At 38.3% G+C, this 21,310-nt stretch overlaps 2 protein-coding genes across 6 annotated transcripts in view; one reads left to right on the top strand and one right to left on the bottom strand.

Annotated features, from left to right (window-relative positions):
- pvalb7 (parvalbumin 7) overlaps positions 1 to 9,525 on the top strand; it is a 34,493-nt gene extending 24,968 nt beyond the window's left edge. Inside the window, exons 1-6 of one of the 5 annotated variants that reach the window (XM_010739081.3) lie at positions 3,385 to 3,470; positions 4,561 to 4,586; positions 7,334 to 7,402; positions 7,734 to 7,863; positions 8,023 to 8,132; positions 8,950 to 9,525. In XM_010739081.3, the coding sequence (XP_010737383.2) occupies positions 3,385 to 3,470; positions 4,561 to 4,586; positions 7,334 to 7,402; positions 7,734 to 7,863; positions 8,023 to 8,132; positions 8,950 to 8,975 (447 nt within the window). In that variant the 3' untranslated portion in view covers positions 8,976 to 9,525. Of the gene's footprint in view, positions 1 to 3,384; positions 3,471 to 4,397; positions 4,418 to 4,463; positions 4,587 to 4,883; positions 4,916 to 7,333; positions 7,403 to 7,733; positions 7,864 to 8,022; positions 8,133 to 8,949 lie in introns of those variants that run through there. The other 4 variants (XM_019253807.2, XM_010739082.3, XM_019253808.2 and 1 more) reach the window with 4 other exon arrangements.
- The window catches only part of baiap2l2b (BAR/IMD domain containing adaptor protein 2 like 2b), a 43,869-nt gene continuing 31,880 nt past the window's right edge, over positions 9,322 to 21,310 (bottom strand). The window contains exons 10-27 of the mRNA XM_019253805.2: positions 21,145 to 21,226; positions 21,005 to 21,064; positions 20,572 to 20,743; positions 18,518 to 18,598; positions 18,189 to 18,264; positions 17,361 to 17,447; positions 16,083 to 16,144; positions 15,415 to 15,486; positions 14,335 to 14,424; positions 14,022 to 14,153; positions 13,073 to 13,177; positions 12,574 to 12,676; positions 12,235 to 12,442; positions 11,734 to 11,799; positions 10,953 to 11,280; positions 10,774 to 10,817; positions 10,431 to 10,526; positions 9,322 to 9,530 (exon numbers count right to left, since the gene is read on the bottom strand). Coding sequence (XP_019109350.2) covers positions 10,451 to 10,526; positions 10,774 to 10,817; positions 10,953 to 11,280; positions 11,734 to 11,799; positions 12,235 to 12,442; positions 12,574 to 12,676; positions 13,073 to 13,177; positions 14,022 to 14,153; positions 14,335 to 14,424; positions 15,415 to 15,486; positions 16,083 to 16,144; positions 17,361 to 17,447; positions 18,189 to 18,264; positions 18,518 to 18,598; positions 20,572 to 20,743; positions 21,005 to 21,064; positions 21,145 to 21,226 — 1,844 coding nt within the window. The 3' untranslated portion in view covers positions 9,322 to 9,530; positions 10,431 to 10,450. The remainder of the gene's footprint in view (positions 9,531 to 10,430; positions 10,527 to 10,773; positions 10,818 to 10,952; positions 11,281 to 11,733; positions 11,800 to 12,234; positions 12,443 to 12,573; positions 12,677 to 13,072; positions 13,178 to 14,021; positions 14,154 to 14,334; positions 14,425 to 15,414; positions 15,487 to 16,082; positions 16,145 to 17,360; positions 17,448 to 18,188; positions 18,265 to 18,517; positions 18,599 to 20,571; positions 20,744 to 21,004; positions 21,065 to 21,144; positions 21,227 to 21,310) is intronic.

Genomic DNA, 21,310 nt, shown 5'->3' with positions numbered 1-21,310 from the left:
AATAATGGTGGTACAACTCTAGAGGTTTTATCCAAAGTCTGACATCTACCTGTTTTTACATGACATCAATTGGGAAATAATATTGCGGGATGTGTTCTCAGTGATCCAAGTCACTTGCTTTAGGTGAAAAATGAGTTTGCCACGCAGGAAAGGCATTGTTGCTGGTGCTAACCTGATATGTTCTATGTAAACTGAGAAGAACATTACGTAATATTTGTTCTTTGACTACTGTGGTGTTCTTCATATGGAGTCGAGTAAGTTAACAAAACCAAGAAGAAAAATCAGCTCATCAAACTATAAAACTAGACGGTGCTGATCGAATATAAATCAAAATCTAGTTATTGCACCAAGTATTTCTTGCGTCAAATGTTTTTCAGAAACAAAGTGTACTGTTTAGCTGTAATATGAGAGACTACTGTACTGTAGTTACAAGTACATTATATGTTTGACAACCTCTGATGACGCTTTGAGCAACGAATATATGGTGCCTTTGGAATACAGATATGGAAAGTATGTTAGCCTGCAAGCAAATTTTTACAAAAGTCAGACATCCGTGTGGTTGTCAGTAACATTTTAGGTGTCGATCGATTTGAAATAAAATTTTTCAACAAAAATAGTTTTCCTCAGGGTTGAAAGTGTTACGCACCTATAGCACATTTTTACATGTGTTCTCACGTATATCGCCTGATGGTGTGTTCAGACTCAGCTCTCTTACATCCTTCTGTTTAGTTTTGCTGTATCTGGGAGGGCGACTTGCATCTATAACATTCTTATTGGTGCAGTGAGCTTCGTGACCTCACTCTGCATAGCTTTATCCATCTTTGACATGACCAGGTCTATTTAATCAGAATAACTGAAAACTCCTTTGAGAGTTAGCAGGGTCTAAAATAGACAAATGTATGTTGTCCATACCAACAGTATGAGTAATAAGGAGTTGAACTTTGGGTGCTACAGATAGTTTGGGCACACCTCGGGTGATTTATTTTTTATTTTTTTTGTGGAAGATTCACTTTCTCATTACTTAACAGGTTGGCTGCGTGACAAGCCAAACTCCCAAAAACTTGGTGCATTCCTTTTAAAACTCACCGTCTCCCACACACGCCCACACACACCAGCCGTAACATTAGCACTAAATATACCACAATAACCAGTGCCTGCAGTGCGATCATGCACATTTGGAAAGGAGTGGGGCTTCCTTCTCCCACTCTACTGTACATACCGCCTCAGCTGAACACATGAGGTTTGTGAGGGGTGCTACAGTTAAGTCACCAGCCCCAATGAGTACAAACCAAGAATTGCAAACTCCTAAATGTTGAGAACTGGGATTATGTCTGAGAAGCACTCAGTAAATTGCTCAAAAGTTGCACAGTTATTTATTACATAATATTTATGTAAACATTCTAGACGACTTACTCAACAGTAAACTTAAACGCATTTCATAATATTACTTTTGTTACCTAATGCAGCTTTGCCAAAGGTTTCTTTAAACAACTCCAAATCCTCTACAGCTTTACATCATTTTACACACAACTCACAACAGTTACTTTGAGTTACATGGCATGCATGTGAGTTTACAATGCAAGTTTATACCACATGATGAAGTTGTGAACCCTTCCTCTTACAGTATAGATGACTGATTCCTCAGTGTACAAACACACGTCCGATATTCTAATTCTCCACAAAGCCGCCTATCAGTACATTCTCTGGGTTTCCCCATCTTTATTTTTAGGGTCAATATCTGCTAATCACTAAGTGAGTAGACCAGGGATACCCCAGTGATATCAGTAGCACAAACACACATAAACACACACACACGCACACACATACATACACAGCTGTGGCTTGTATCTGCCGCTGCCATGACTTAATGCGCCACCTGTTGCCGAAATAGCAGGTTGGTCATTAAAAACACATTTAATTCTTCCAACCCTCTCTCTCTCTCTCTCTCTCTCTCTCTCTCTCTCTCTCCCTCTCTATCTCAGTCTCTCTGTCTCTCTCTCTGTCTGTTCCTCTGCCCCCCCCCCCGACCCTACTCTGTTTATTCTGCCCTCCAGTGTTAATAACATTGTTACTTCTTCTTCATCCCCATTGTTCTGCCTGCATTTCATTTATATGAACACATCCATATGTATCCCTGAGTCCCTCTGTCTTCCTCTCCTGACCCTTTCTCCCTACTACAAATACTTACAGTGTGTTGTTCCCACCACGTCACTGCACCCTCCCTTGTCCTTCTACAATGATGGAAAGTGCTGATGAGGGGTAATTTAATAGAGAGGATAAAGCTAAGAGAGTCTAAGGACAGGTCACTGATAGAGGGTCAGTACAGGACATGAAGAGGCAGAGGCAGACAGAAAAAGACAGACATAAGACAGGACTGACAGACAAGTTCTTTTTTATACATGACACAGTTCCAAGACTGTACGTGTCCCCTCTCTCTCCCTACTTTTCCTGGTTCTTTACACTGTGAATTGTTAAACAAAAAGTATGATGCCAAAAGAAAATCTAAAATCTTGAAAATAAAAGTGATCATAGGCCATTGGCTGAAAGTGTTGCAAGATTTGAAGTTGGGGTAAGTGATTCTGGGTTATGCGATGCTAATCAAATACAATGTCTTCAAAATTCAGACTCCTCACAGTCTGCTAGCTTTCTATTCTCTGTTTGTGCTGAAAACAAAAGCTGGTGGTTGTACACAGCTCTGGCTCTCTAAATTGAACACAAATATAGTGGATCGAGTCTGAGTAACACAACACAAACTTATTATTTGAGCCATTCCAGCCAGGATTGGTGCGTCAGGTAACATTGAAAGATATGTTGTTGTTGTTGTTGTTGTTGCACGCTGTGTACAGAGCTACACCTTCTGTATGGAATATCTTACCACCATTAAGGCTCCTTCTGACACACAACATTTGCTTTGCATTGGTTCCAGGTGGACATGTGATGTTGAACTAGTCTTAGAGTGCAGTAACTAAGATGGTTAAAGACGGTATTATTATTATTATTATTATTATTATTGTTGTTGTTGTTGTTGTTGTTGTTGTTGTTGTTGTTGTTGTTGTTGTTATTAAAGTTAATTTCTGTTTTAAAAATATCATTATACAAGTACAACAACAAAGTGAGTCTACTGCCTTGTAACAGCTCATGTGGCTCTCTTTCTTTCTGTCACACATGCACCTACCATAAATGATCCCCTCTCTTGGCCTTGGCAAGACCAGAGGACAAAATAAAAAATAAGTGAAAAGAGAAAAAAAAAAGCAGGAGATAAGAAGCGACAGTGAGTAACAAGCTGTTACGGTTCTGACAGGATGGAGATTGATAAGTGATGAAGGAAGAGGCATAAGAAGAAACAATTGTGAAAGAGAAAGAGGAACACCTTTGTTCTTTGATATGGAGAAATGGGAAATGGAAGGGAAGGTGACTAGGAGTACTAATACTTCTACTAATGGACAGAGTTTGAGCAGAAAAGATTTAAGGTTTGTATAAGTTCAAGTTCAGCCGATTGTTAGTAAGAAATCTGAATTTTTGAAAGAAGGGCTGAAGATGTGTGTTAGACTTTTGTTGGTGGAGTCTTTGTGTGTCTCATGGGGAAAAAAATCACACTTGTAAAGTGGTTATTACAAGTGTGTACTCTGTACTCTAAATCCAATATTCACTCTATTTATTTAGTTTTTTTATATATATATCTTGTTACCTCTGTATTTGGCTCTTTACCTGCTGAACGTTGTCGGTCTGCTGTTTGGTGCTGACAGTGGGTTTTATCTGAGCATTTTTTAAAAGCTCATATTTCCTTTACATCTTTAATAATTTAGAATTAATCTGGTTTATTTATTATGTTTTAGGAGGAGAGGTCTTTGTACAAGCTTCTAGTTTTACATCTCTCATGCGCAGGCTTTTTTATATGCTTTAATACAATATGTTCTGATGCACAAAGAAAAGAAAGAAAATAAATAACAATTTTACAACACAAAGTCTCTATACTTAATATTTGGGCAGGATAAAGTCCCAGAACAAGACTGCACCAACAGCACAACCGTATCAGATTGCAATTTCAATGTTTACCCCCTTATCTTAAACCACCATTTCAAAACTTTTGACAACACAGTGGTAACTGTAGCAGAGAAGATAGAGGCTTTATACCATGGGGATGACAGTATAGAAATCAAAGCAGATTAGAGTAAAAGGGATAGATGATATAAACAAAAGAAAAAGACGTTCACACAGGAGAGGGGATACGTAGATCTAAGGGCAGTCAGATAAAGTGGTATTATTAATAGGCCTGTGTGTGATTTGTTAGCGCCGTGGAGAAAGCGATCGCACTCCAGGGCCAATGGTGTGTGTGTCATGTCTTGACAACCACCTTTCTCAAAATAGAGAGAATAGTGAGAGGTGGGGATATGGTGGGTGAGTGGGGGTATATGGGGTAAGTGTGTATGCATTCAGAGGCAGCTATAAAAGTCTTATTGTGTCCTCACTCCCAACTTCATCATCTTACCTCCATCTCCAACCCTTCTCTCTTCTCTCTACTCCATCACCTTTCCTCTATCCCTTTTCCTCTCCTCCCAGGTGCACTCATCCAACCCTTCATTCAGGTAAGGGCAGAAAACAAATATTAAATATTTTAGCAGAGAATAGTTATTTGAAAAAACATGAAATAGAAATCAGACGTCTTTCAGGCGTGTGGGTCAGTGACAGGAATGAGCTCTGGGCTATAGGGAAGAGACAACTGAAACACAATGATTACTGTCTTTATCAGTGACAGGCAGATATGCTGCAATGGAATGAAATACCTTTCCTAGTTGTATGTAATGATTAGGTTAAACAAAATAATAAAATATTTTGTAGCTGTAGAGTTTATAGCATGAGTGATTTTCTTTTCTTTCTACTAGAAACTCAACTGACTCTCAACTTAAATGAAAATGTATGTAAATTCAGCAAAGGATTATGAAAGAAATAAAACAAAGCATGACTCAATTTAAAAGGAATGTGCTGTAATCAAAATGTATGAGGCATGTATATTACTAAAATAATCTGTAAAACATGATTTAAATCACTACCACCATTCACTCAGATTTCATTTAGACTGTTTCCTTAATTCCCAATAAACTTAATCTTAGAGAAATGTAGAAACTAAGGTCTACACCTGTAATCATAACCCATGTTATCATAACCCAACCTCCAACATTATTATTTTTTTCTAATATCGGTCTAAAAGCATGTCTGTCTTACTGTGTAGCAGTTCAAACTATACAAACAAGTTCTACTCTAACATAACCTGACCCATAGTCCTCCAAAACACAAGGCTGTTCTTTGAGGAGTTATTGTTTGGTTTGTTTGGTCTGTCACCACTGTACTTCTTACATCCCCTATGTGCTGTGATGTGTTGTTCCCTTTTCACTGTTTTCTCCTCTGCAATAGTCTGTATAACTTAAAGGTAACGTTAGAAGCAGGTGTTGGTTTAATGGTTGTTTTCTTGGCCCATGTGTCACCATGAACAGGTGCTTATGCACAGTGCCATGGCATGGTAGGTATGAAGATGAGTACAGTAGTTAATAGTAATGCATATTCAAGATGTTTTTCATTGTTGTTACTATTTTTGACCGGACCCTTGTTTTAAAGGGGGCACCAGATGCTAAATGAGACTGCATGTTTTTATATATATAATATACTTTTATAGTTAGCACACTTGACTGTGTTGAACTTGCAGAGACCTTTTGTGCTCTAGAGTTCTCAATGGTGGCAGACTCTTTTTTAAATTCTGAAACTTCTGCCTCCCACTGGAATAAAAGTTGATGACAAATGTAGAACTGAAGGTCATATTGAACTTACAGCCGAGAACTGACTTTCAATCTCCAGTGAAAGTCTGTCATTTGATGAATAGACATATTTTCACATTTTAAGCTACACTGAGGAAAAACGGATGGTGACAGAAGCTTTTTAGCCTTTATTGGTCAAAACTGTATCTGAAAGAACCTGAGATCTTTACATCAGGCTGAAGGAATGCTGTCAAACATATGACCGCCAGGTATGACTGATATGGCATGTCTGTGAGTTTTTAGTGCTACCCTAACATCACTGAGAGAATAAGATCCAGAACAACTTGAAAGATCAGAATTGTCTTATAAAATCAGTTATTCAAATGACCTTTCTGTCTTAAAGACACCAGAAGAAGATAACACGACATGTCTTTAGCTGGTGATTAAGGCTTTCTATTTGGAAGACATTATCTCATAGATGGAGTTTGCACGTCTTAAAAAACACAAATAGATGTTCACTAATTGGCTTTTGCTGCCAAAATATTTAGAAACATAACAGGTGGAGAGAAAGGAAGATGATGGCTATGCATCTCTGTTCTCTCTGTCCTTTGGTCAGAGAGAGGGTAAATATTTTGTTGGGGTCAAGATAGTGCAGCTGGCAAAGGGACTATCAAAATTACTCCTCTGGGCCCTAAGTGTTTTCACCACAGACACTCACATACATAACATATACTAGGGGCTAAGTTTTCTTATAGGCACAAACACATATCAAACAGGTCTTGACAACGCAACATTTGTTCCTGGTGCTCCCAACAGATAAACAAGGACCCTGTAAGCTTTTAGCTCAGTTCTGACACCTATTGACATCTACAGGGTACTGCAGTGGTCTGCAACTGAGGGACATGTTGACAAATTATACTAATATCCAGATTTACACCCAGCCGGCATACTTATCCCTGGTTACTGTTTAATGTGAACATAAATGCAAGTAATTGCTAGCAGTAAGTGGTGTAATTGTGCAGTCAGATTCACAAGTCAATGTATGAATGAGACAATGAAATATAGCGAGCGTTTGTGTGTACATAGTTGTACAGAACAAGTATAAAATGACGGATCGTTAAAAAATATGGTTCTGTGTGTACAATTTTGATATGTTTTTGTGTCATTTTGTGTGTACCAGACTCTATGAACTATGGCCTTGAATAATCTCCCCTGTTGTGCCAAGTTCCACTGAGGCCGTCTTTGAAATGCCTGAATGTAATTCTACCACGTCCATCAGGGTCAAGATTCTCCTTCTGTATGCCATCTCCAACAAACAGAGTGTATTAACTTCTCATCATCTAGTAGTACAAGTATCTGGTACATCATCAAGTATCTCTAGGCCAGGTCTTTGGTTCATTTTCTAACAACCAATACATTCTCAGATACGTTGACACTTAATGGTAACAGTTTAAATTTGGCTTTTAGCTTTTTAGCATTAAATCCTCCACTCTTGTGCTCCCACTTTGGCTCAGCTGTTTTCAAAGACTGTTCTTTAATTTCTAACTTAGTACCTTCTGTGTCTTCTCTGTCCTTCTCTCCAGCTGACAAAATGGCGATGACAGATCTGTTGAAAGCTGAGGAGATCAAGAAAGCTCTTGATGCCTTTGCAGGTCTGTAACAGTTAGTCGACATGGTATTCTCAGCAGAAACAGACCATCATATTTCGTGAAGTTAGTTATGGATATAGACAGACACAGTAAATGAACACACATTTTTATATTTTCAAACCAGTGTGTTGAAAACTAGTCTATCTTTTCTGTATGTGTGTTACTAATTTAAATAAACAGCTCTTGAACAACTGGCTGTGATAGAATTCATTATTCCCTTGTAGGCTGATCATACAGTTTTAATAAATCCAAAGCATTTCTGGCAAATGTAAAGTGAGAAGTTATAGTTGTCTGACAGTTCTGTTTGTGCCTTCTGTGCCTTGCCTTTTTGTAGCAGAAACATTCGACCCTAAAAGGTTCTTTGAAATGGTGGGAATGAAGGCCATGTCAGCTGAAAACGTCAAGAAGGTCTTCCAGGTTCTGGATGTGGACGGAAGCGGCTTCATAGAGGAGGAAGAGCTCAAGTGAGGAACTCAAAAATACAGACACACAAATACACAAAAAGGAGACAAGGCCTGTCCAATAGACTGCATACTGTACAAAGTCTGTCCAGCTCACTGTCCTGTGTTCATTAAGACAGTCTGACAGTGATCTTTCTCTGCAACACCCTGTGCTTTTCTCAGGTTTGTACTGAAGGGTTTTTCCAAGGATGGCAGAGATCTGACTGACTCTGAGACAAAAGCATTCCTCAACGCCGCAGACAAAGATGGAGACGGCAAGATCGGCATTGATGGTGAGAGAACAGATCACATTGCAAACAATAATAAAATGTAATATTAAAAAAGATATTATGCAGGCTAAATATTGGTTACTGTAGCTCCACACATTCAGGGTACCTCTGTAGCAAAACAGCATCCAGTAGCAGCCGTTCTGAAGAATTAAGCTAAGTTATAACTTTTTAATTTTTATAATTTTATCAGTAGAAGCTGAGATAACCTTTACATAATCTCAAAATAAAAGTGGGCTTATTTGTTAATGGAAATAAGCATGTCTGATAATGGATATTCTGGCACTTCTTTGATTGAAAAATAACATTTCTGACATGCTGGTGAAGTACTGGTGTAGTTTTGGTGTTCACAGGAGATTAATAATTTATTTTTAGGCTACATATATGAACCAATTCTTATTTTAGATTATATCACTTGTGTTATTTTGTAGTTTTGTATCTGCAAATTCCCTTAAAAGGCCAATTAGTCCTTCTGTCAAGACTTTCCAGCCCAAAACCCATTTGTTTGGTCTCAATATGTAAATATTTAAGAATAGATCACAAATATATAGTTTTATTTTTTTTTTTGAAGAAGAAGGCTGAATAATTTCCTGAAACAAATGGACATTCATTTTTATGTGGCCATGGTAATTAAGGATCATGTCAGCCAGTACAACAAACGTGTGGTTCATTTAAGTGTTTATAATACTTTCTGGACAAAAATGAAGCTCTGTGGCACAGAGGCTATATAGAGAATACTTGTTCATAGGATTAATTAATTGTTGGTCTTGGATTCATCCTCTCAGTTGTAGGTTGTCTAAATGTTTTCATTTTTCTTTTTCAGAGTTTGAGGGCTTGGTGCATGAGTAGGGGCTAGTTGATCAACCCCCTTCTTCTTCCTTCTCCTCTTCGTCCCTGCATTCATATTTTGTTACTGCCACCTTCAAACTCCTCTTACTTTCCATGGGACCCCACACATGGAGTCAGACCAGGCCTGCTCTCTACAAAACACTACAGAAGCAGGCTAACAGGGAGTTACCAATGAGGAGGAACATACAGGCATCTGTTTCATTTTTCATTTTTTATATAAATTTAATCACACATGCTGTATGGGTTTCAAAATCATTCTTAATGATTTCATGAAGATAGTTTGTGGTCTCAAAAAGGTGATACCAGTACTGTAGGTGGTGTAAATGTTATAAAGACTTCTTAAATCTTAATTTCCTTCCTCTGTGTATTTCAGGTTGTGCATTTTGTCCGATTGGTTTTACTTCTAGATGTTCACGTCAGTGCACTTTCCTCCCACTCCTCTTCCTCATCCATCTTCCATTATCTCACCTCCTCTCCTCTATCTCCTCCTCCTCACTCCCTGACTCTGATCAGATGATGTAGTACATACTGATATATAATGATATATAAGGAGAGCTGTGAAGAGAGAAAACATCTGAGTAAGAAATGATAATTAAAAAAAACTTGAGTAATAACTGTCTCTTTACTTATTGTTACTCACAGCGGGCACAAAACATGAAACTCACAAAACAACAAAGCACTGACCATTGCAAAACATGTCAATCACAGGATGGTGAAGAGGGTTACAAATGTACAATCAATATGTGAAAAGCTGTGGCCTTAAAGGAAAACTATTACTGTCACGAGTAGTGTATTTAAGGTCAAATATAATTGGTCCAAGTCGGATTTGAAAGGTATATGTCGTTTGTCATATATGTCATATGAACTAAAAATAAGCATATGCTATCATCTTAAAAAACATAGTTCCACATTTTGGGAAATATTTTTTTTGCTTGCCTAGATTAAGATGATAACATGAATACCACTTGTAAGTTTGTATACTAAATGTTAACAGAAGTTAACAGCCAGACTGATTAGAATAAAGAAAAAAATAGGGAAATTAGCAGTTTCAAAATAATCTGCTAGGTGGTGTATTATTTATGCTAAGATAACCAGCTGCAGACAGACATAAGAGTGGTATTGATCGTCTCTTAGCCAGAAATCTAAAATGTGTAACTACTCCTTTAATATTTGTACTACAGGAAACAAAGAAACCTATCTATATAAAAACATAAACACTGTACAAAGAGTTGGTAAAACTGTGTTTGACCTTAAATTATTTAGATGTATAAGATTATTGCTTTTGGTACAAGTAATACTTCATCTTATCTAACACTGTACAAAAAACTCACCAAACCTTCCTCTGCCTCTCTGGCTAAAAGCCATCACATTTCAGAGATGTCATTACATTCTTCCAAAACAAAAATGTATATCCTGCCTCGACAACCTGATCTGGCAGCCTCGGTTACAAACCACCTCGCATGAGTGCTGATGGTTCAAAGGATCCGAGGAGAAGATCTGTCATTGGTCGTGGTGGGGCGAAGCTTTACAGTGGCGAATGGATTTGTACCTCTGAAACAAGAGAATGGCAAAAAATGTAACATAAGATGCTCAAGTGTTTGCTGCTAACACAAATAAACCACATACACACACTGTAGTTTGGAAAACTAACACCAGACTCCAGCCAGTTTGACTATGGCTTATTGGTTTAAAAATTTCCAGTCCATAAAATGTTAATTTGCTGGTACTGAAATTCATTAGACGCTTTATCAAGGGAAATTTTTTAAGTTGAAGTTTTTTACTTGGTACTGAATATTACCTGGGAAACAGTGGATTTTCAGGTTGTCCATGGGGTGATAATCCCTATAAAAAGAGAGTGAACAACCACAACAAATGCAGTTGGATTAGTGTGCCAGGGTTACTTCATGTGGAACAGAATAAAAAAATGTTTTGTCAACCTTGGAGAGTAAATCCCTTTCAGAATTAAAGCGCTGGTACCTGGACATCAGATGCTGATTCACTCTTCTTGTCTGGATGTGGAGATATTGGTCGAAAATCTACAGAGCTCCTTCTAAGACTCTGACTTGGGGGAGGAGGAGGCGGTGGCGGTGGAGGTGGAGGTGGGTGTTGACTGGGCGTTGACTCCGCGACTGGCTCCAGCTTCTTCTCAGGTAGAGGAGAGACAGGCCGGAAGTCTACAGAGGCTCTGCGGTTGGGTGTGGCTGGTGGCGGGACATCTCCATAGTTCTTGCTCTCTGATTGGTCAGTGTAGGTGTCAGTGGGGTCCAGTAGATTGTTCATACTGTGGCTTCTTAGAGAACCACCACTGAGGATTAAAGGTGCACATGGAGGAACTTTCAGTGATTCATAGCAGAGCAGTGACCTGGAATATTTTGGTTAAGGTATTTAAAAAATAAAGCCCCTATGTAAAAGCTATGTTCCACAAATCTAAATATGTGTTATAGGCATTAGTACAGTCAGTCTGCGGTGTGATCCCTGTAAGACACGTTTTTCCTCCTGGTGTTCAGTGTCAGCTAAAAAAGTTTAGGCTCTACAAAAGAACAGTACTCCTAAAAATGTAATGTATTAGGTCTCTTGCTCGAGGACACTTTAGAAGATCGTACACTGGACATCTGGGAATAGTTCCAGTTTTCCAAGGTCAACATGTCGCACTGAAATGTGCCATTTGTACATGGTAGCTGACAGAAAAGTTGGCTGGCTCTAAAATATCTAAAATTATCTGCTGACATTTGATGTACAGAGAAATACTCATTCCTACCTTGTCGCTAAAGTGTCCGAGAAATCTTCAATAGGCGCCACATAAGCAGCAGGAAACCAGCCCTGACTGGAGGAGATAAGACAGAAACACAAGAGGAAACAGTTAACAACACAACTCAAGCTCTATAGAAAATACTTTCTGTATTTTTTAGACTTGGAAATAATGTATAAGATTAGTGTATGAACAGCTACATCATAGTTTTTGTCCTCTAGATTATGAAACTAGTATTTTATTTTCCAGCACTCTGTGTGTTCTTGACAAATGAAAAACAAAACAAAACAGCATTTAGATATCACTTCATTGTTAAAAGTGTTCACTTTGCCGCCTTACTACACAAAATGACACTTTAATATCTGTGTTGTTTTACATTTCATCTGGTTGCTGACAGTCATAAATAGTCACAGGCAGTTTAATTCCCATGGAAAAACACGAACCATTCATCTCTGTCTCCTGCACCTGCATGCATACTGTACTAATTTGGCTTATATCTCAGCTACCTACCGTAGGCTGCTGTCAGTGCGTCCATACAGCCAGCCGTTGCGTGGCTCCTGGACAAGTACAGTGATAGTCTCTCCCCTGTTGAAAGGTAGGAGCTTTGGGTTGGAAGAGGAAGGGTGAGATACCAGGGCTCTCATGGCTCTCCCTGAACCCAGACCTAGAGATTCCCCCACTGAGCTGGAGCGAGAACGGCTGGGAAGGGGAGATGGCGCTGGAGTGGGGGAAGCAAGTATAGGAAGAACAGAACATGTAAAGCGCAAGCAAATTTACACAATGCTAATTATTCCATTATCTGTTGGTTGTAATTACATTAATTTAAGCAAAGTACAGCCCTTTTCACACCTCTTGAGGGCACTCTGCCCAGTGACTGCTGCTCCCTCCTTGCCCAGGACATATCTTCATCTCTAGCTACCGTCTGCAGCAGGGAGCTCACTGATCCTCGCAGCTGGTCAGAAACAACATACAGAAAACAGAGCATTTTTATCTTAGTAAAGCAATAATTTCTGGCTGAGCTGTTGTATTGGATTACATCTAATATATACTGTATATCTATAGTCTATAGTAAAAGCTTTCCAATGCAGTGTGGAAATGAAGATCTTTGAACCACTCAGTAGTTCCAGAGTTGATCAAAAAACAGGAAATGCTTCTTATTAAAATTGAATAAAAGCAGTATACTGAAAAAAACAGGGCCCAAAACAATTTTTTTGATAATTTATGGTAGTTTCAACACAGCACAGTGGGTGCAGTTTTCCATAAATCATGTCACTGCTGCAGCATCCCAAGCCAATACAGCTTCTTTACAGGCTGGTGCTTAGCATACTTATTAGCTGAGTATAATAACCTGCGCTTCTTGATCCAAATGAGTGGGAGTTCGAGGTCTGGAGCCTCTGGTGTCGTTCACTTTCTCCTTCCATCCATCTGTCTTTTGCTGGAGAGACGCACCAGTCTGAAAACAGTTGAGACACGTGAGCACCTCATTAAATAACAAAATGAACAGAAACGCTCCAGTGAATGTGATGATGGACACTAAGACCTGCGTTTCATCGGATAATCAAGCAATTAACATGCTATCACATTGGTAGAATAAAAATGCTGTGCAGCCTGATTACTTGGGCATATGACTGTTGCTGAGACAGTGATGTTACACAGGTCAATTTGGCATCAGTGTGTTTGTGTTTTTTCTGATTTAGGTTTTGCTCATTAGCTTGCAATTTTGAATAGCTTTGTATAACTTAACCTGAGTTTAGTCTGCTACGGTGCATGCAACCTTCAGTGATTGAGCCAGATTAAAATTTTAGGGAAATGCCCCTTGACATTAGTTGAGGTGGCCAGTCCGATGACAGACCAGTTAAACTCCACCATCAGCCCGAGATGCTACTGAAACTCTGCGCTATCCAGGTAGAGTTCATAGACTAAACTGGCTCACAATTCACTCTGCAAAGTAGTTTCCTTTTTAGTGAGAGAACATGAGAGACAGTAGTGGTCGAGCAACATAGACAGTGAATAGGAGTGGGGGAGCACTGCTATCGACAACACCAATCAGAGAGATCAAAAGTTATTTTCTGATTGTTTAATAGCAGTTAAGTTATTTACAAATGAACACACCCACCCCTCTACACCCAACACTCCCATACAAGCTTGCGGTGAATTGCCACAATGCCTGATTTGGTCTGAATATGACCTTAGGCATGCAATAAGCTCATCACTTTTCAAGATGTGCCACAGTAGTAGGCAGGTTGCACTGGCTTGCTCACATGTTGTGTGGTGCTGGCATGTGTGTGTGTGTATACCTTGTTTATAAGAAAGAGCAGTGACTGAGTAAGGCCACAGTGTTTCTCTGCCAAGAAGCGATACCTCCTCTCCTCTTCCTTCAGAATCTCCTGCTGGCTTTGTCTCAGGTAGACCATGTACTCACTGTTCTCCTAAACACACACATTTACAAGAAAGCATGCACACCTATCAGAAATTACACATATACAATGCTACAGAAGTGTTGCTGCTGGACTATAAAATTCTTACAGTATATCTTAGTGATTATGTAAACTTTTGTAGTGTGTGTGTGTGTGTGTGTGTGTGTGTGTGTGTGTGTGTCTGTATAACTACCAGAGAGTCTCTGAAGACTCCTCGTCTGAGCTGTTTCTCCAAAGTCTCTGCCTGGTTCCTTACCTCCAGCTCATAGACTCTTCGACTTCCCTGCAACACAGAAAACAGATTCATTTAAGACACTTTAGTGTGAGAATAAAATGTTTTTCACAACGAGACATTTTTATTAAATGCCTCACTCTACATGCAGTTTGGACTAACTCTCAACTGAATCTGGTCTTGACTGACTTCAGCTAATTGTAGAATTCAGACTCAGATTGGACCTACTCCGATGTCTTTGAAACCAGCGGATTTACTTCATTTAGATTATTCTGTAGGTGATGTTGCATCTATGCCCATGTCTCCTCTTCTGCTGTTACCTTGCCAAGATGGGGAGGCTTGTCCGCCTCCATGAGTCTGAAGGTTATACCAATAGAGGTCATACCCCCATCAGGTCCAACTGAGCCAGGCAAGTTTCAGGGTAGAGACCAGACGAAAAACATCACCTGGCCTTTCAGGTCGGGGGTTAGGTGTGGGGCTACCAACTACACCAGTCCAGAAACATGTGAGTCATTCTTGCAAAGTAATGACCAACAACAGATTAAATATTGTTTGTGACTGGCCAACCAAAAATAAAAAGTTATTGGTCAATGATAGTGAAGTTATTCTTTTTTTTCATAAAGAGAATTTTAGGAAAATCGCAGGAAAAAATGCAACAGATATGAACTCCACAGTATACTGCACACACACCAGTAGTTTCTATATCTTGAGCCACAAAGTAGAAATGAGCCATAGTAATTTATTTAGTAACTCCACTAAACATTTATTTATAAAAAAATATACTGATATGCATCTCACGTTTTTTTTCTCTTTTAATTCAGCCAATAACTTGTAAAGCATTTGGGAATCAGAAAATGAAAGAATGCACAAATAATTGCAATACTATTTTCATGTAGACCTTTCACTTAGTACATGTAATGTAATAGCTGCCTAATTGTTACCATAAACCATACTTCTAAATAGCCCAGTAAAGTCCACAAAATTCTCCTCAACTCAACTCAGTGTGGATAAAACAGAAGCTTTTCCTCTTTGCGAACTCACATCAATGTACTCCTCATCCAACTTGACATTCTTCTCCATGGCTTGCAACACCTCTATCTGGAACCATCGAAACTGTAGCAGGAAGAAAAACAATGTCCCTGTGGTGTAGCCAAGTCATTATGGAAACTGTCCCCTTGTTCAAACCGTAATTTTTGTTATCAGGTTGTTTTGTTTGACTACATCTATATGTAAATGTGCTCCGTCCCCAGGCCAACTTTTTAATCAGAGGCCACATTTTGCTTATTCACATCACTGTTAACCACTGCAATCAAGCGCAAGGGTTTGAGTGGCACTTTGAATATTAAACAAGCAGTGAAATGCAAGCAGAAACTCGTCTCCCAAAAGCTTTTTGTAAAGTCCAGCATAGTCAATCAGTTTGTAACAAGTCAGAAGTGCTTAATAATGTATCTCACCAATGTGCTGCAGTATTCTTCTAATTTACATGTTAACAATATCTACTACATGTCATTGTTATATGATTGTATTAAAGTCTGTTGGGTTTAATAAAATCATAATTTGCTTCGCAAGATGAACCTGTCACTTGGTAAATAATTAATTGTGGTTATTATTAATTCAAATATGACATTTTTTCATCTTTTCAAGATGCTTAAATTCTGAGATTTAACCAGCATTTCTGAAACTGTTGAGATTGAATACAATATACTGACCACTCCCTCCATCTCTGCAGTGAGTCTTCTTTGTGTTTCCGATATCTGGATCAGGACATCCCCTGTTTAAAAAAAAAGAGACTTGACTTGACAAACACCAGATCAGATCAACATACACATCAAAAGCCTGCTGTCACATTTTAAAGTCAGTGTAAATTCATAATAAATATGTGTTCTGAGTTTGTTAGACCAAAGAAAAAAGTGTTAATAACCACCCAGCCAAATTTAAATGATTGAGGTATCAAGTGTATAAAATTATGTTTGTATTCTATTGTATTGTTGTGTATTTGTATTTTCTGTTCAGAGATGCTGAGGGCATGTCCACTAAGGGAGCTGAAATCACACCTGTGCACAGGAGAGGTCCCGCTTACTGAAACCACAACAACCTCAATATGGACGCTGCCACGAGCATCAAAAAAAGTCTATGATCCTTTTGGTGATCTAAAATACTTGAAATGTTAAATATTGTATTGTTTTCTATATTATTTATTAAATGTTTATCACTGTCATTCATTTTATGTGACTTGATTACAAAAGAGAGGCACAATATTTTAGCGGGAAGTCAGTAATTTGATATATGACTTTAACACGATTCAACACCACTCATGTCATCTAGGGGTTGTTTTGATCTAACCGTCTGGACTGCTAAGATGGTGGAAAGTTAGCCAAGCCCTTTATATTATGGGTGCCTCTGGTCTTGTCTATTGTCATGGATTGTGGTTGAGCTAATGAACTGAGTGCAGCTGAAAGACTGTCCCTATCTATAATTTAGATGCTGTCACTCAATAGGGCCCCTCGTCACGCTGTGGCTCCCTGACCTTCTCAGTTAGCTAACCTAGCAGAACCACGTGTCATGCCGTGCTAGCACTGATGTATGAGCCCACACACTCCTAATGGGGATGTGTTAGCATAATGCTAATTACTTCTAACAATGCTATCACACGTCCCCAAGGTCTGAGTGAAAGTGAAGCTAGAGGAAACTATGCACTGATGCATGCACTCAGGACCGTGCACATGCATACACAAATACACATCTGTGAGCACACACAGAGACACACGAGAGGAGCAGACACTGCAGTGGGAGGATGTCATTTTAAGGTCACTGAATGTATGTGATGTTTTACAATCTGAGGATGAGTCAGTATGATTGGTTTTCACATTAACATGATAGAGCACTTGACCATTTCTAGAGGATAATTATGTTAAATGAATGCAATGAATTAAGGGTGAAACCTGTAATAGGACATCACACATAAAAACACACACACACACACTTACCAAGAGAGCGAGATGAAAGTGTGTGAAGGGCCTGGTCACCCATTTTAGCCACAGCGCTGAAGTAGGCTTCACTGCAAACAGCTAAGGCTGTGGGATGTGGACACACAAAAAATGCACAATAAATTAAAACCATCTGAAATATTTAACATTCTAAACATATACACTTCAGAGAAGCATCACAGCCAGTTAGACTACTCCTAATTAGATCAATAAATTCTCCCCTTATTCATTATAAACACAAGCTTCGCAGTGGTGACATGTGATATGTGATTTCAGTCGAGGGATAGCCCCATGCCAGCAGGTATAGTTTTACCACGCTGCCTTGTTGCCCTGTGACTGACTGCCTGTTCTTGTTTTATCAGGCAGAGAGGTGCATTAATGATACATGCTGCTCACCCAATTACCAACGTAACACACGATAAATATTGGAGAAACGCAGACAGGACGGATTAGTGAGGTCAGACAGGCAAAGGGATGCACACAAAAGGTTCTGTTCAAACTTTGATACCTTGTGTTTTGAGGAAAACAGGTTCAAATTCTACTTAATTATACTTCAATTTTTCAATTATACAAAAAACAGTACTAATACTAATAGTAGTACTGAAATAATTACATAATATATATTATGTTATTACTATTATTGTTATTGCTATTCATTAAAAAACAACAATTGATGTATCAAATACAATAATAATATAAAAATGAACCATGTAAATTAAATTCATTTAATCTAAATAATGTCTCATCTGTCTTTCTTGTAGACACACAGACACAGACTCATTCAATCAACGCCACATCTAATCACCCGTCACTCACAAGCTCACTCACCTTGGAAAGCTTTGACATAGCTGTTTCCTAGAGCAACAAGCTTCTGGAGGCCAGGATTGAACTGCTCCATTAGGTTCTACAGTAAAGCACACACACAGAAAAATGCATGAAAACCTACACATTATTAGAAGCAGTTGTTACATCATCTCAATACACTGGAATTTTAAATCTCATGGATTCTCACCAAAGTCACTGAAGCCAGGCCACGTTTATATACATCATACAATATACATTATAGTTCTTCCTCCTATTTGAATGAAGACATTACAGCCAATGTATCCACATGTGAACAGAAACCAAACACAGAGAACAAGGAGAGAAAAACTCACCAAATAGACATTTAAAGTTGATCTGTGCAGCTGGTCACTGGTGGTTCCGGACATAGTGACCGATTTCAAAGACAATATGAACTTCAAAGAAAGAAAAAGTCTCAAAAAATGAATGTCAGAGACAGAACAAACTTCTGTAAAAAGTCTGGATTCCCATTCAAATTTCTGAAGAAGTTTCCTCAGGTGTTTCTTGTCCTTCAACGTCTTAAGGCAGTGAAAGTCACCTTCACTGCAATCCCTCTGTTCCTGATGTCGTTCAAAAGAATGGTAACACCTGTCTGATAGAATTATAGTGTTTTCCTCCCTCTCTCCCTTCTTGTGTCATTCGTTAATGACCTCTTTTACTCCCCTGGCGTCAACAGTTTTCGTGGAAAGAACGAGCAAACGAGAGAGAGGAAGAGAAAAGGGAATAGGCTGCCATCGATATGAGCGGGCCAGGTAAATTATTGATTGAAGAGCTGAAAGGAAAGGAGAAGTAGGACAAGCAGCTGCCCAACCACCTGTGACGCAGACTCACACCTATGGGAGTACCTCACCTTCGATGAAACAAACTACTGCTTTAAAAAAGGTACATATTAAGTACTTTGTTATATACATATACAGATCCTTTAGGAAGACTTGCTCTTTATTGTTTCAAACGTGATCATATCTCAAAATCAGTCATACATCTGCTTCGTACGACTTGCACATCAAATATCTATGAGCTATACACTATAAACCTCTCACACTATGAAAATAACAGAAAGATGACTTTTTCTTGTCCATCATCAGACCAACATATTAAATCAGGATGAAAGCTACTCTTACCCTAGTCACCAGTCACAAAGAGATGAGGCAAGTTGAAGACAGGTCTTGATATAGTTCACATTGCATTAAAGAATCAGAAGGTGAAATTCAAAATTTAGAAGGTACGTGTGATGTTTGAACTTTACTGCAGTTGAACCACACTACATCCACTCAAGTTCTTTTTATTATTTGCTATGTAGTAGAAATCCTAACAGATAATTAAAATTTAAAAGATAACCTTTTGCTAATGGTGCCAAAATCCCATATATATATAATAATTAAAAAAAAAATATATATAAAGTTTTAATTTTCTTTTCTTATTTCAGTGTTAACAGGTTTTAATTAGCCTTTATCAGTCAGTTTGAGTTTATGAGTGAATGTGAATTAAACAACTTTGCACTTCATATGGTCAGTGTCAGTAGCAAGTCATTTAAATATTTAAAGAACAGTCCAAAATATATTTCAGATATAGTGGAAATGATTAAAAAATACAGACTAGGGAAAAAAACATAAAAGCAAAAAAGTAAAACATATCACATTAATTATCTTTGTACTGAAGTAGTTTTTTGCATTGTAAAAAAAAAAAAATGACAAAAATAAAATATAATTGTTTCTCACCATTCAAAATAACCTGCATCTCAGATATCAGGGACAAATCCCCTTTCTTACACACAGACACAAGATTTAACCTGTAACAGACCAATTTTGTTGTCATTACATTCAAATACACTATCTTTTCCAGTAAACCTTTTCTGTATTATTGTATTTTCAACACTTAATTATAATTATTAATAATTAATACTTCTTGGGAAATAGTGTCTTAAAATTCCACTGTTGTTTCCCATCATACATATAAACCTCTTAATAACTTTCAAAACATTATGAGAATTTACAGTGGATTTGTGGGGATGCTGCCATTTTGAAAAATAAAACCATTTACATGGGCAAGAATTAATTAATCTGTTGTAGAACTCAAAATTTCTGAAAACTCAATATAGCTATTCAGGTTTCTTTCAGTTTGATAACACAGGGATCCACATGTTTTATCCTGTTTATATAACCTGTTCTACTAATATGTCAAGACATTAAAGTGCTTAAAACTTTATGAGATCAATGTAACCTCTGACACCATTTGAATTGAATATTATTACATAAGTGATGTACAGACTGCTCTACACAGCAGTTGTGAACGTGTCTTTCAAGTAGACAGTGTCTTCATAGATGACCTTATCACTACCACCATCTTTACTCTTCTGGCAACGACTTACGGTCTGCAGCACTGTTTTCAAGCGCCGATCAAGAGCAGCGAGGTGGGGCTCCGACAGCAGTGGAGCCACACTGTGAAGGGGATCGTGGGAGAGCGAGGCCCGCATGACGTCACTGAGACGATACTGTGGGAGGGACAGTAGTTGCAGGCGTAGCAAAGTGGAGCGACGGATTCTAGAAAAAGAGCAAAATAGGGATGTGTTGGAGATAAAGAGGGGCAGGATAGTGTGGTTATAGATATAGAGATAATGGAGAAGAGTATGACTTGTTTGTTATATTATAAGTTGTGTGGGGTTTTTTTTTTCAGTTGAGGCAAAAAGTATTACACACAATTGGATAAATATTATTCCAACTAACTAAACTGAAGACAAGAAAGTAAATATCTGCAGTGTACACAAAGACAATCAGAAAAAAATGTCACATTGTTGTTTATACCTGCAGCACTGTTCTAGAGGAGCTAGAATAGAAGGCTCATCTTTGGAGTGACGCCCAAAACTACAATGAGAACAGACCCAGAGTAAGTCGAGTTACATCACTATTCAGCATTAACACACATACACACCAGCAATACTCACGCCCTCCCGTTGTCAAGGTGTAGTAGGAAAGTATTGTTGCCAAACTTCTCAAAGGTTTCATAATGGTGTCGGTCCATGTTACCTAGAGGAGAAAAATAAATTTGGTTACCATTGGAAATATTTCTCAAACATCATACTATTGTTATGCAAACCTGAAACTTTTTTG

Source organism: Larimichthys crocea, chromosome X (assembly GCF_000972845.2).
Source record: "Larimichthys crocea isolate SSNF chromosome X, L_crocea_2.0, whole genome shotgun sequence".
Taxonomy (NCBI): Eukaryota; Metazoa; Chordata; class Actinopteri; family Sciaenidae; genus Larimichthys; species Larimichthys crocea.
This window is presented reverse-complemented; position numbering and strand designations above follow the sequence as displayed.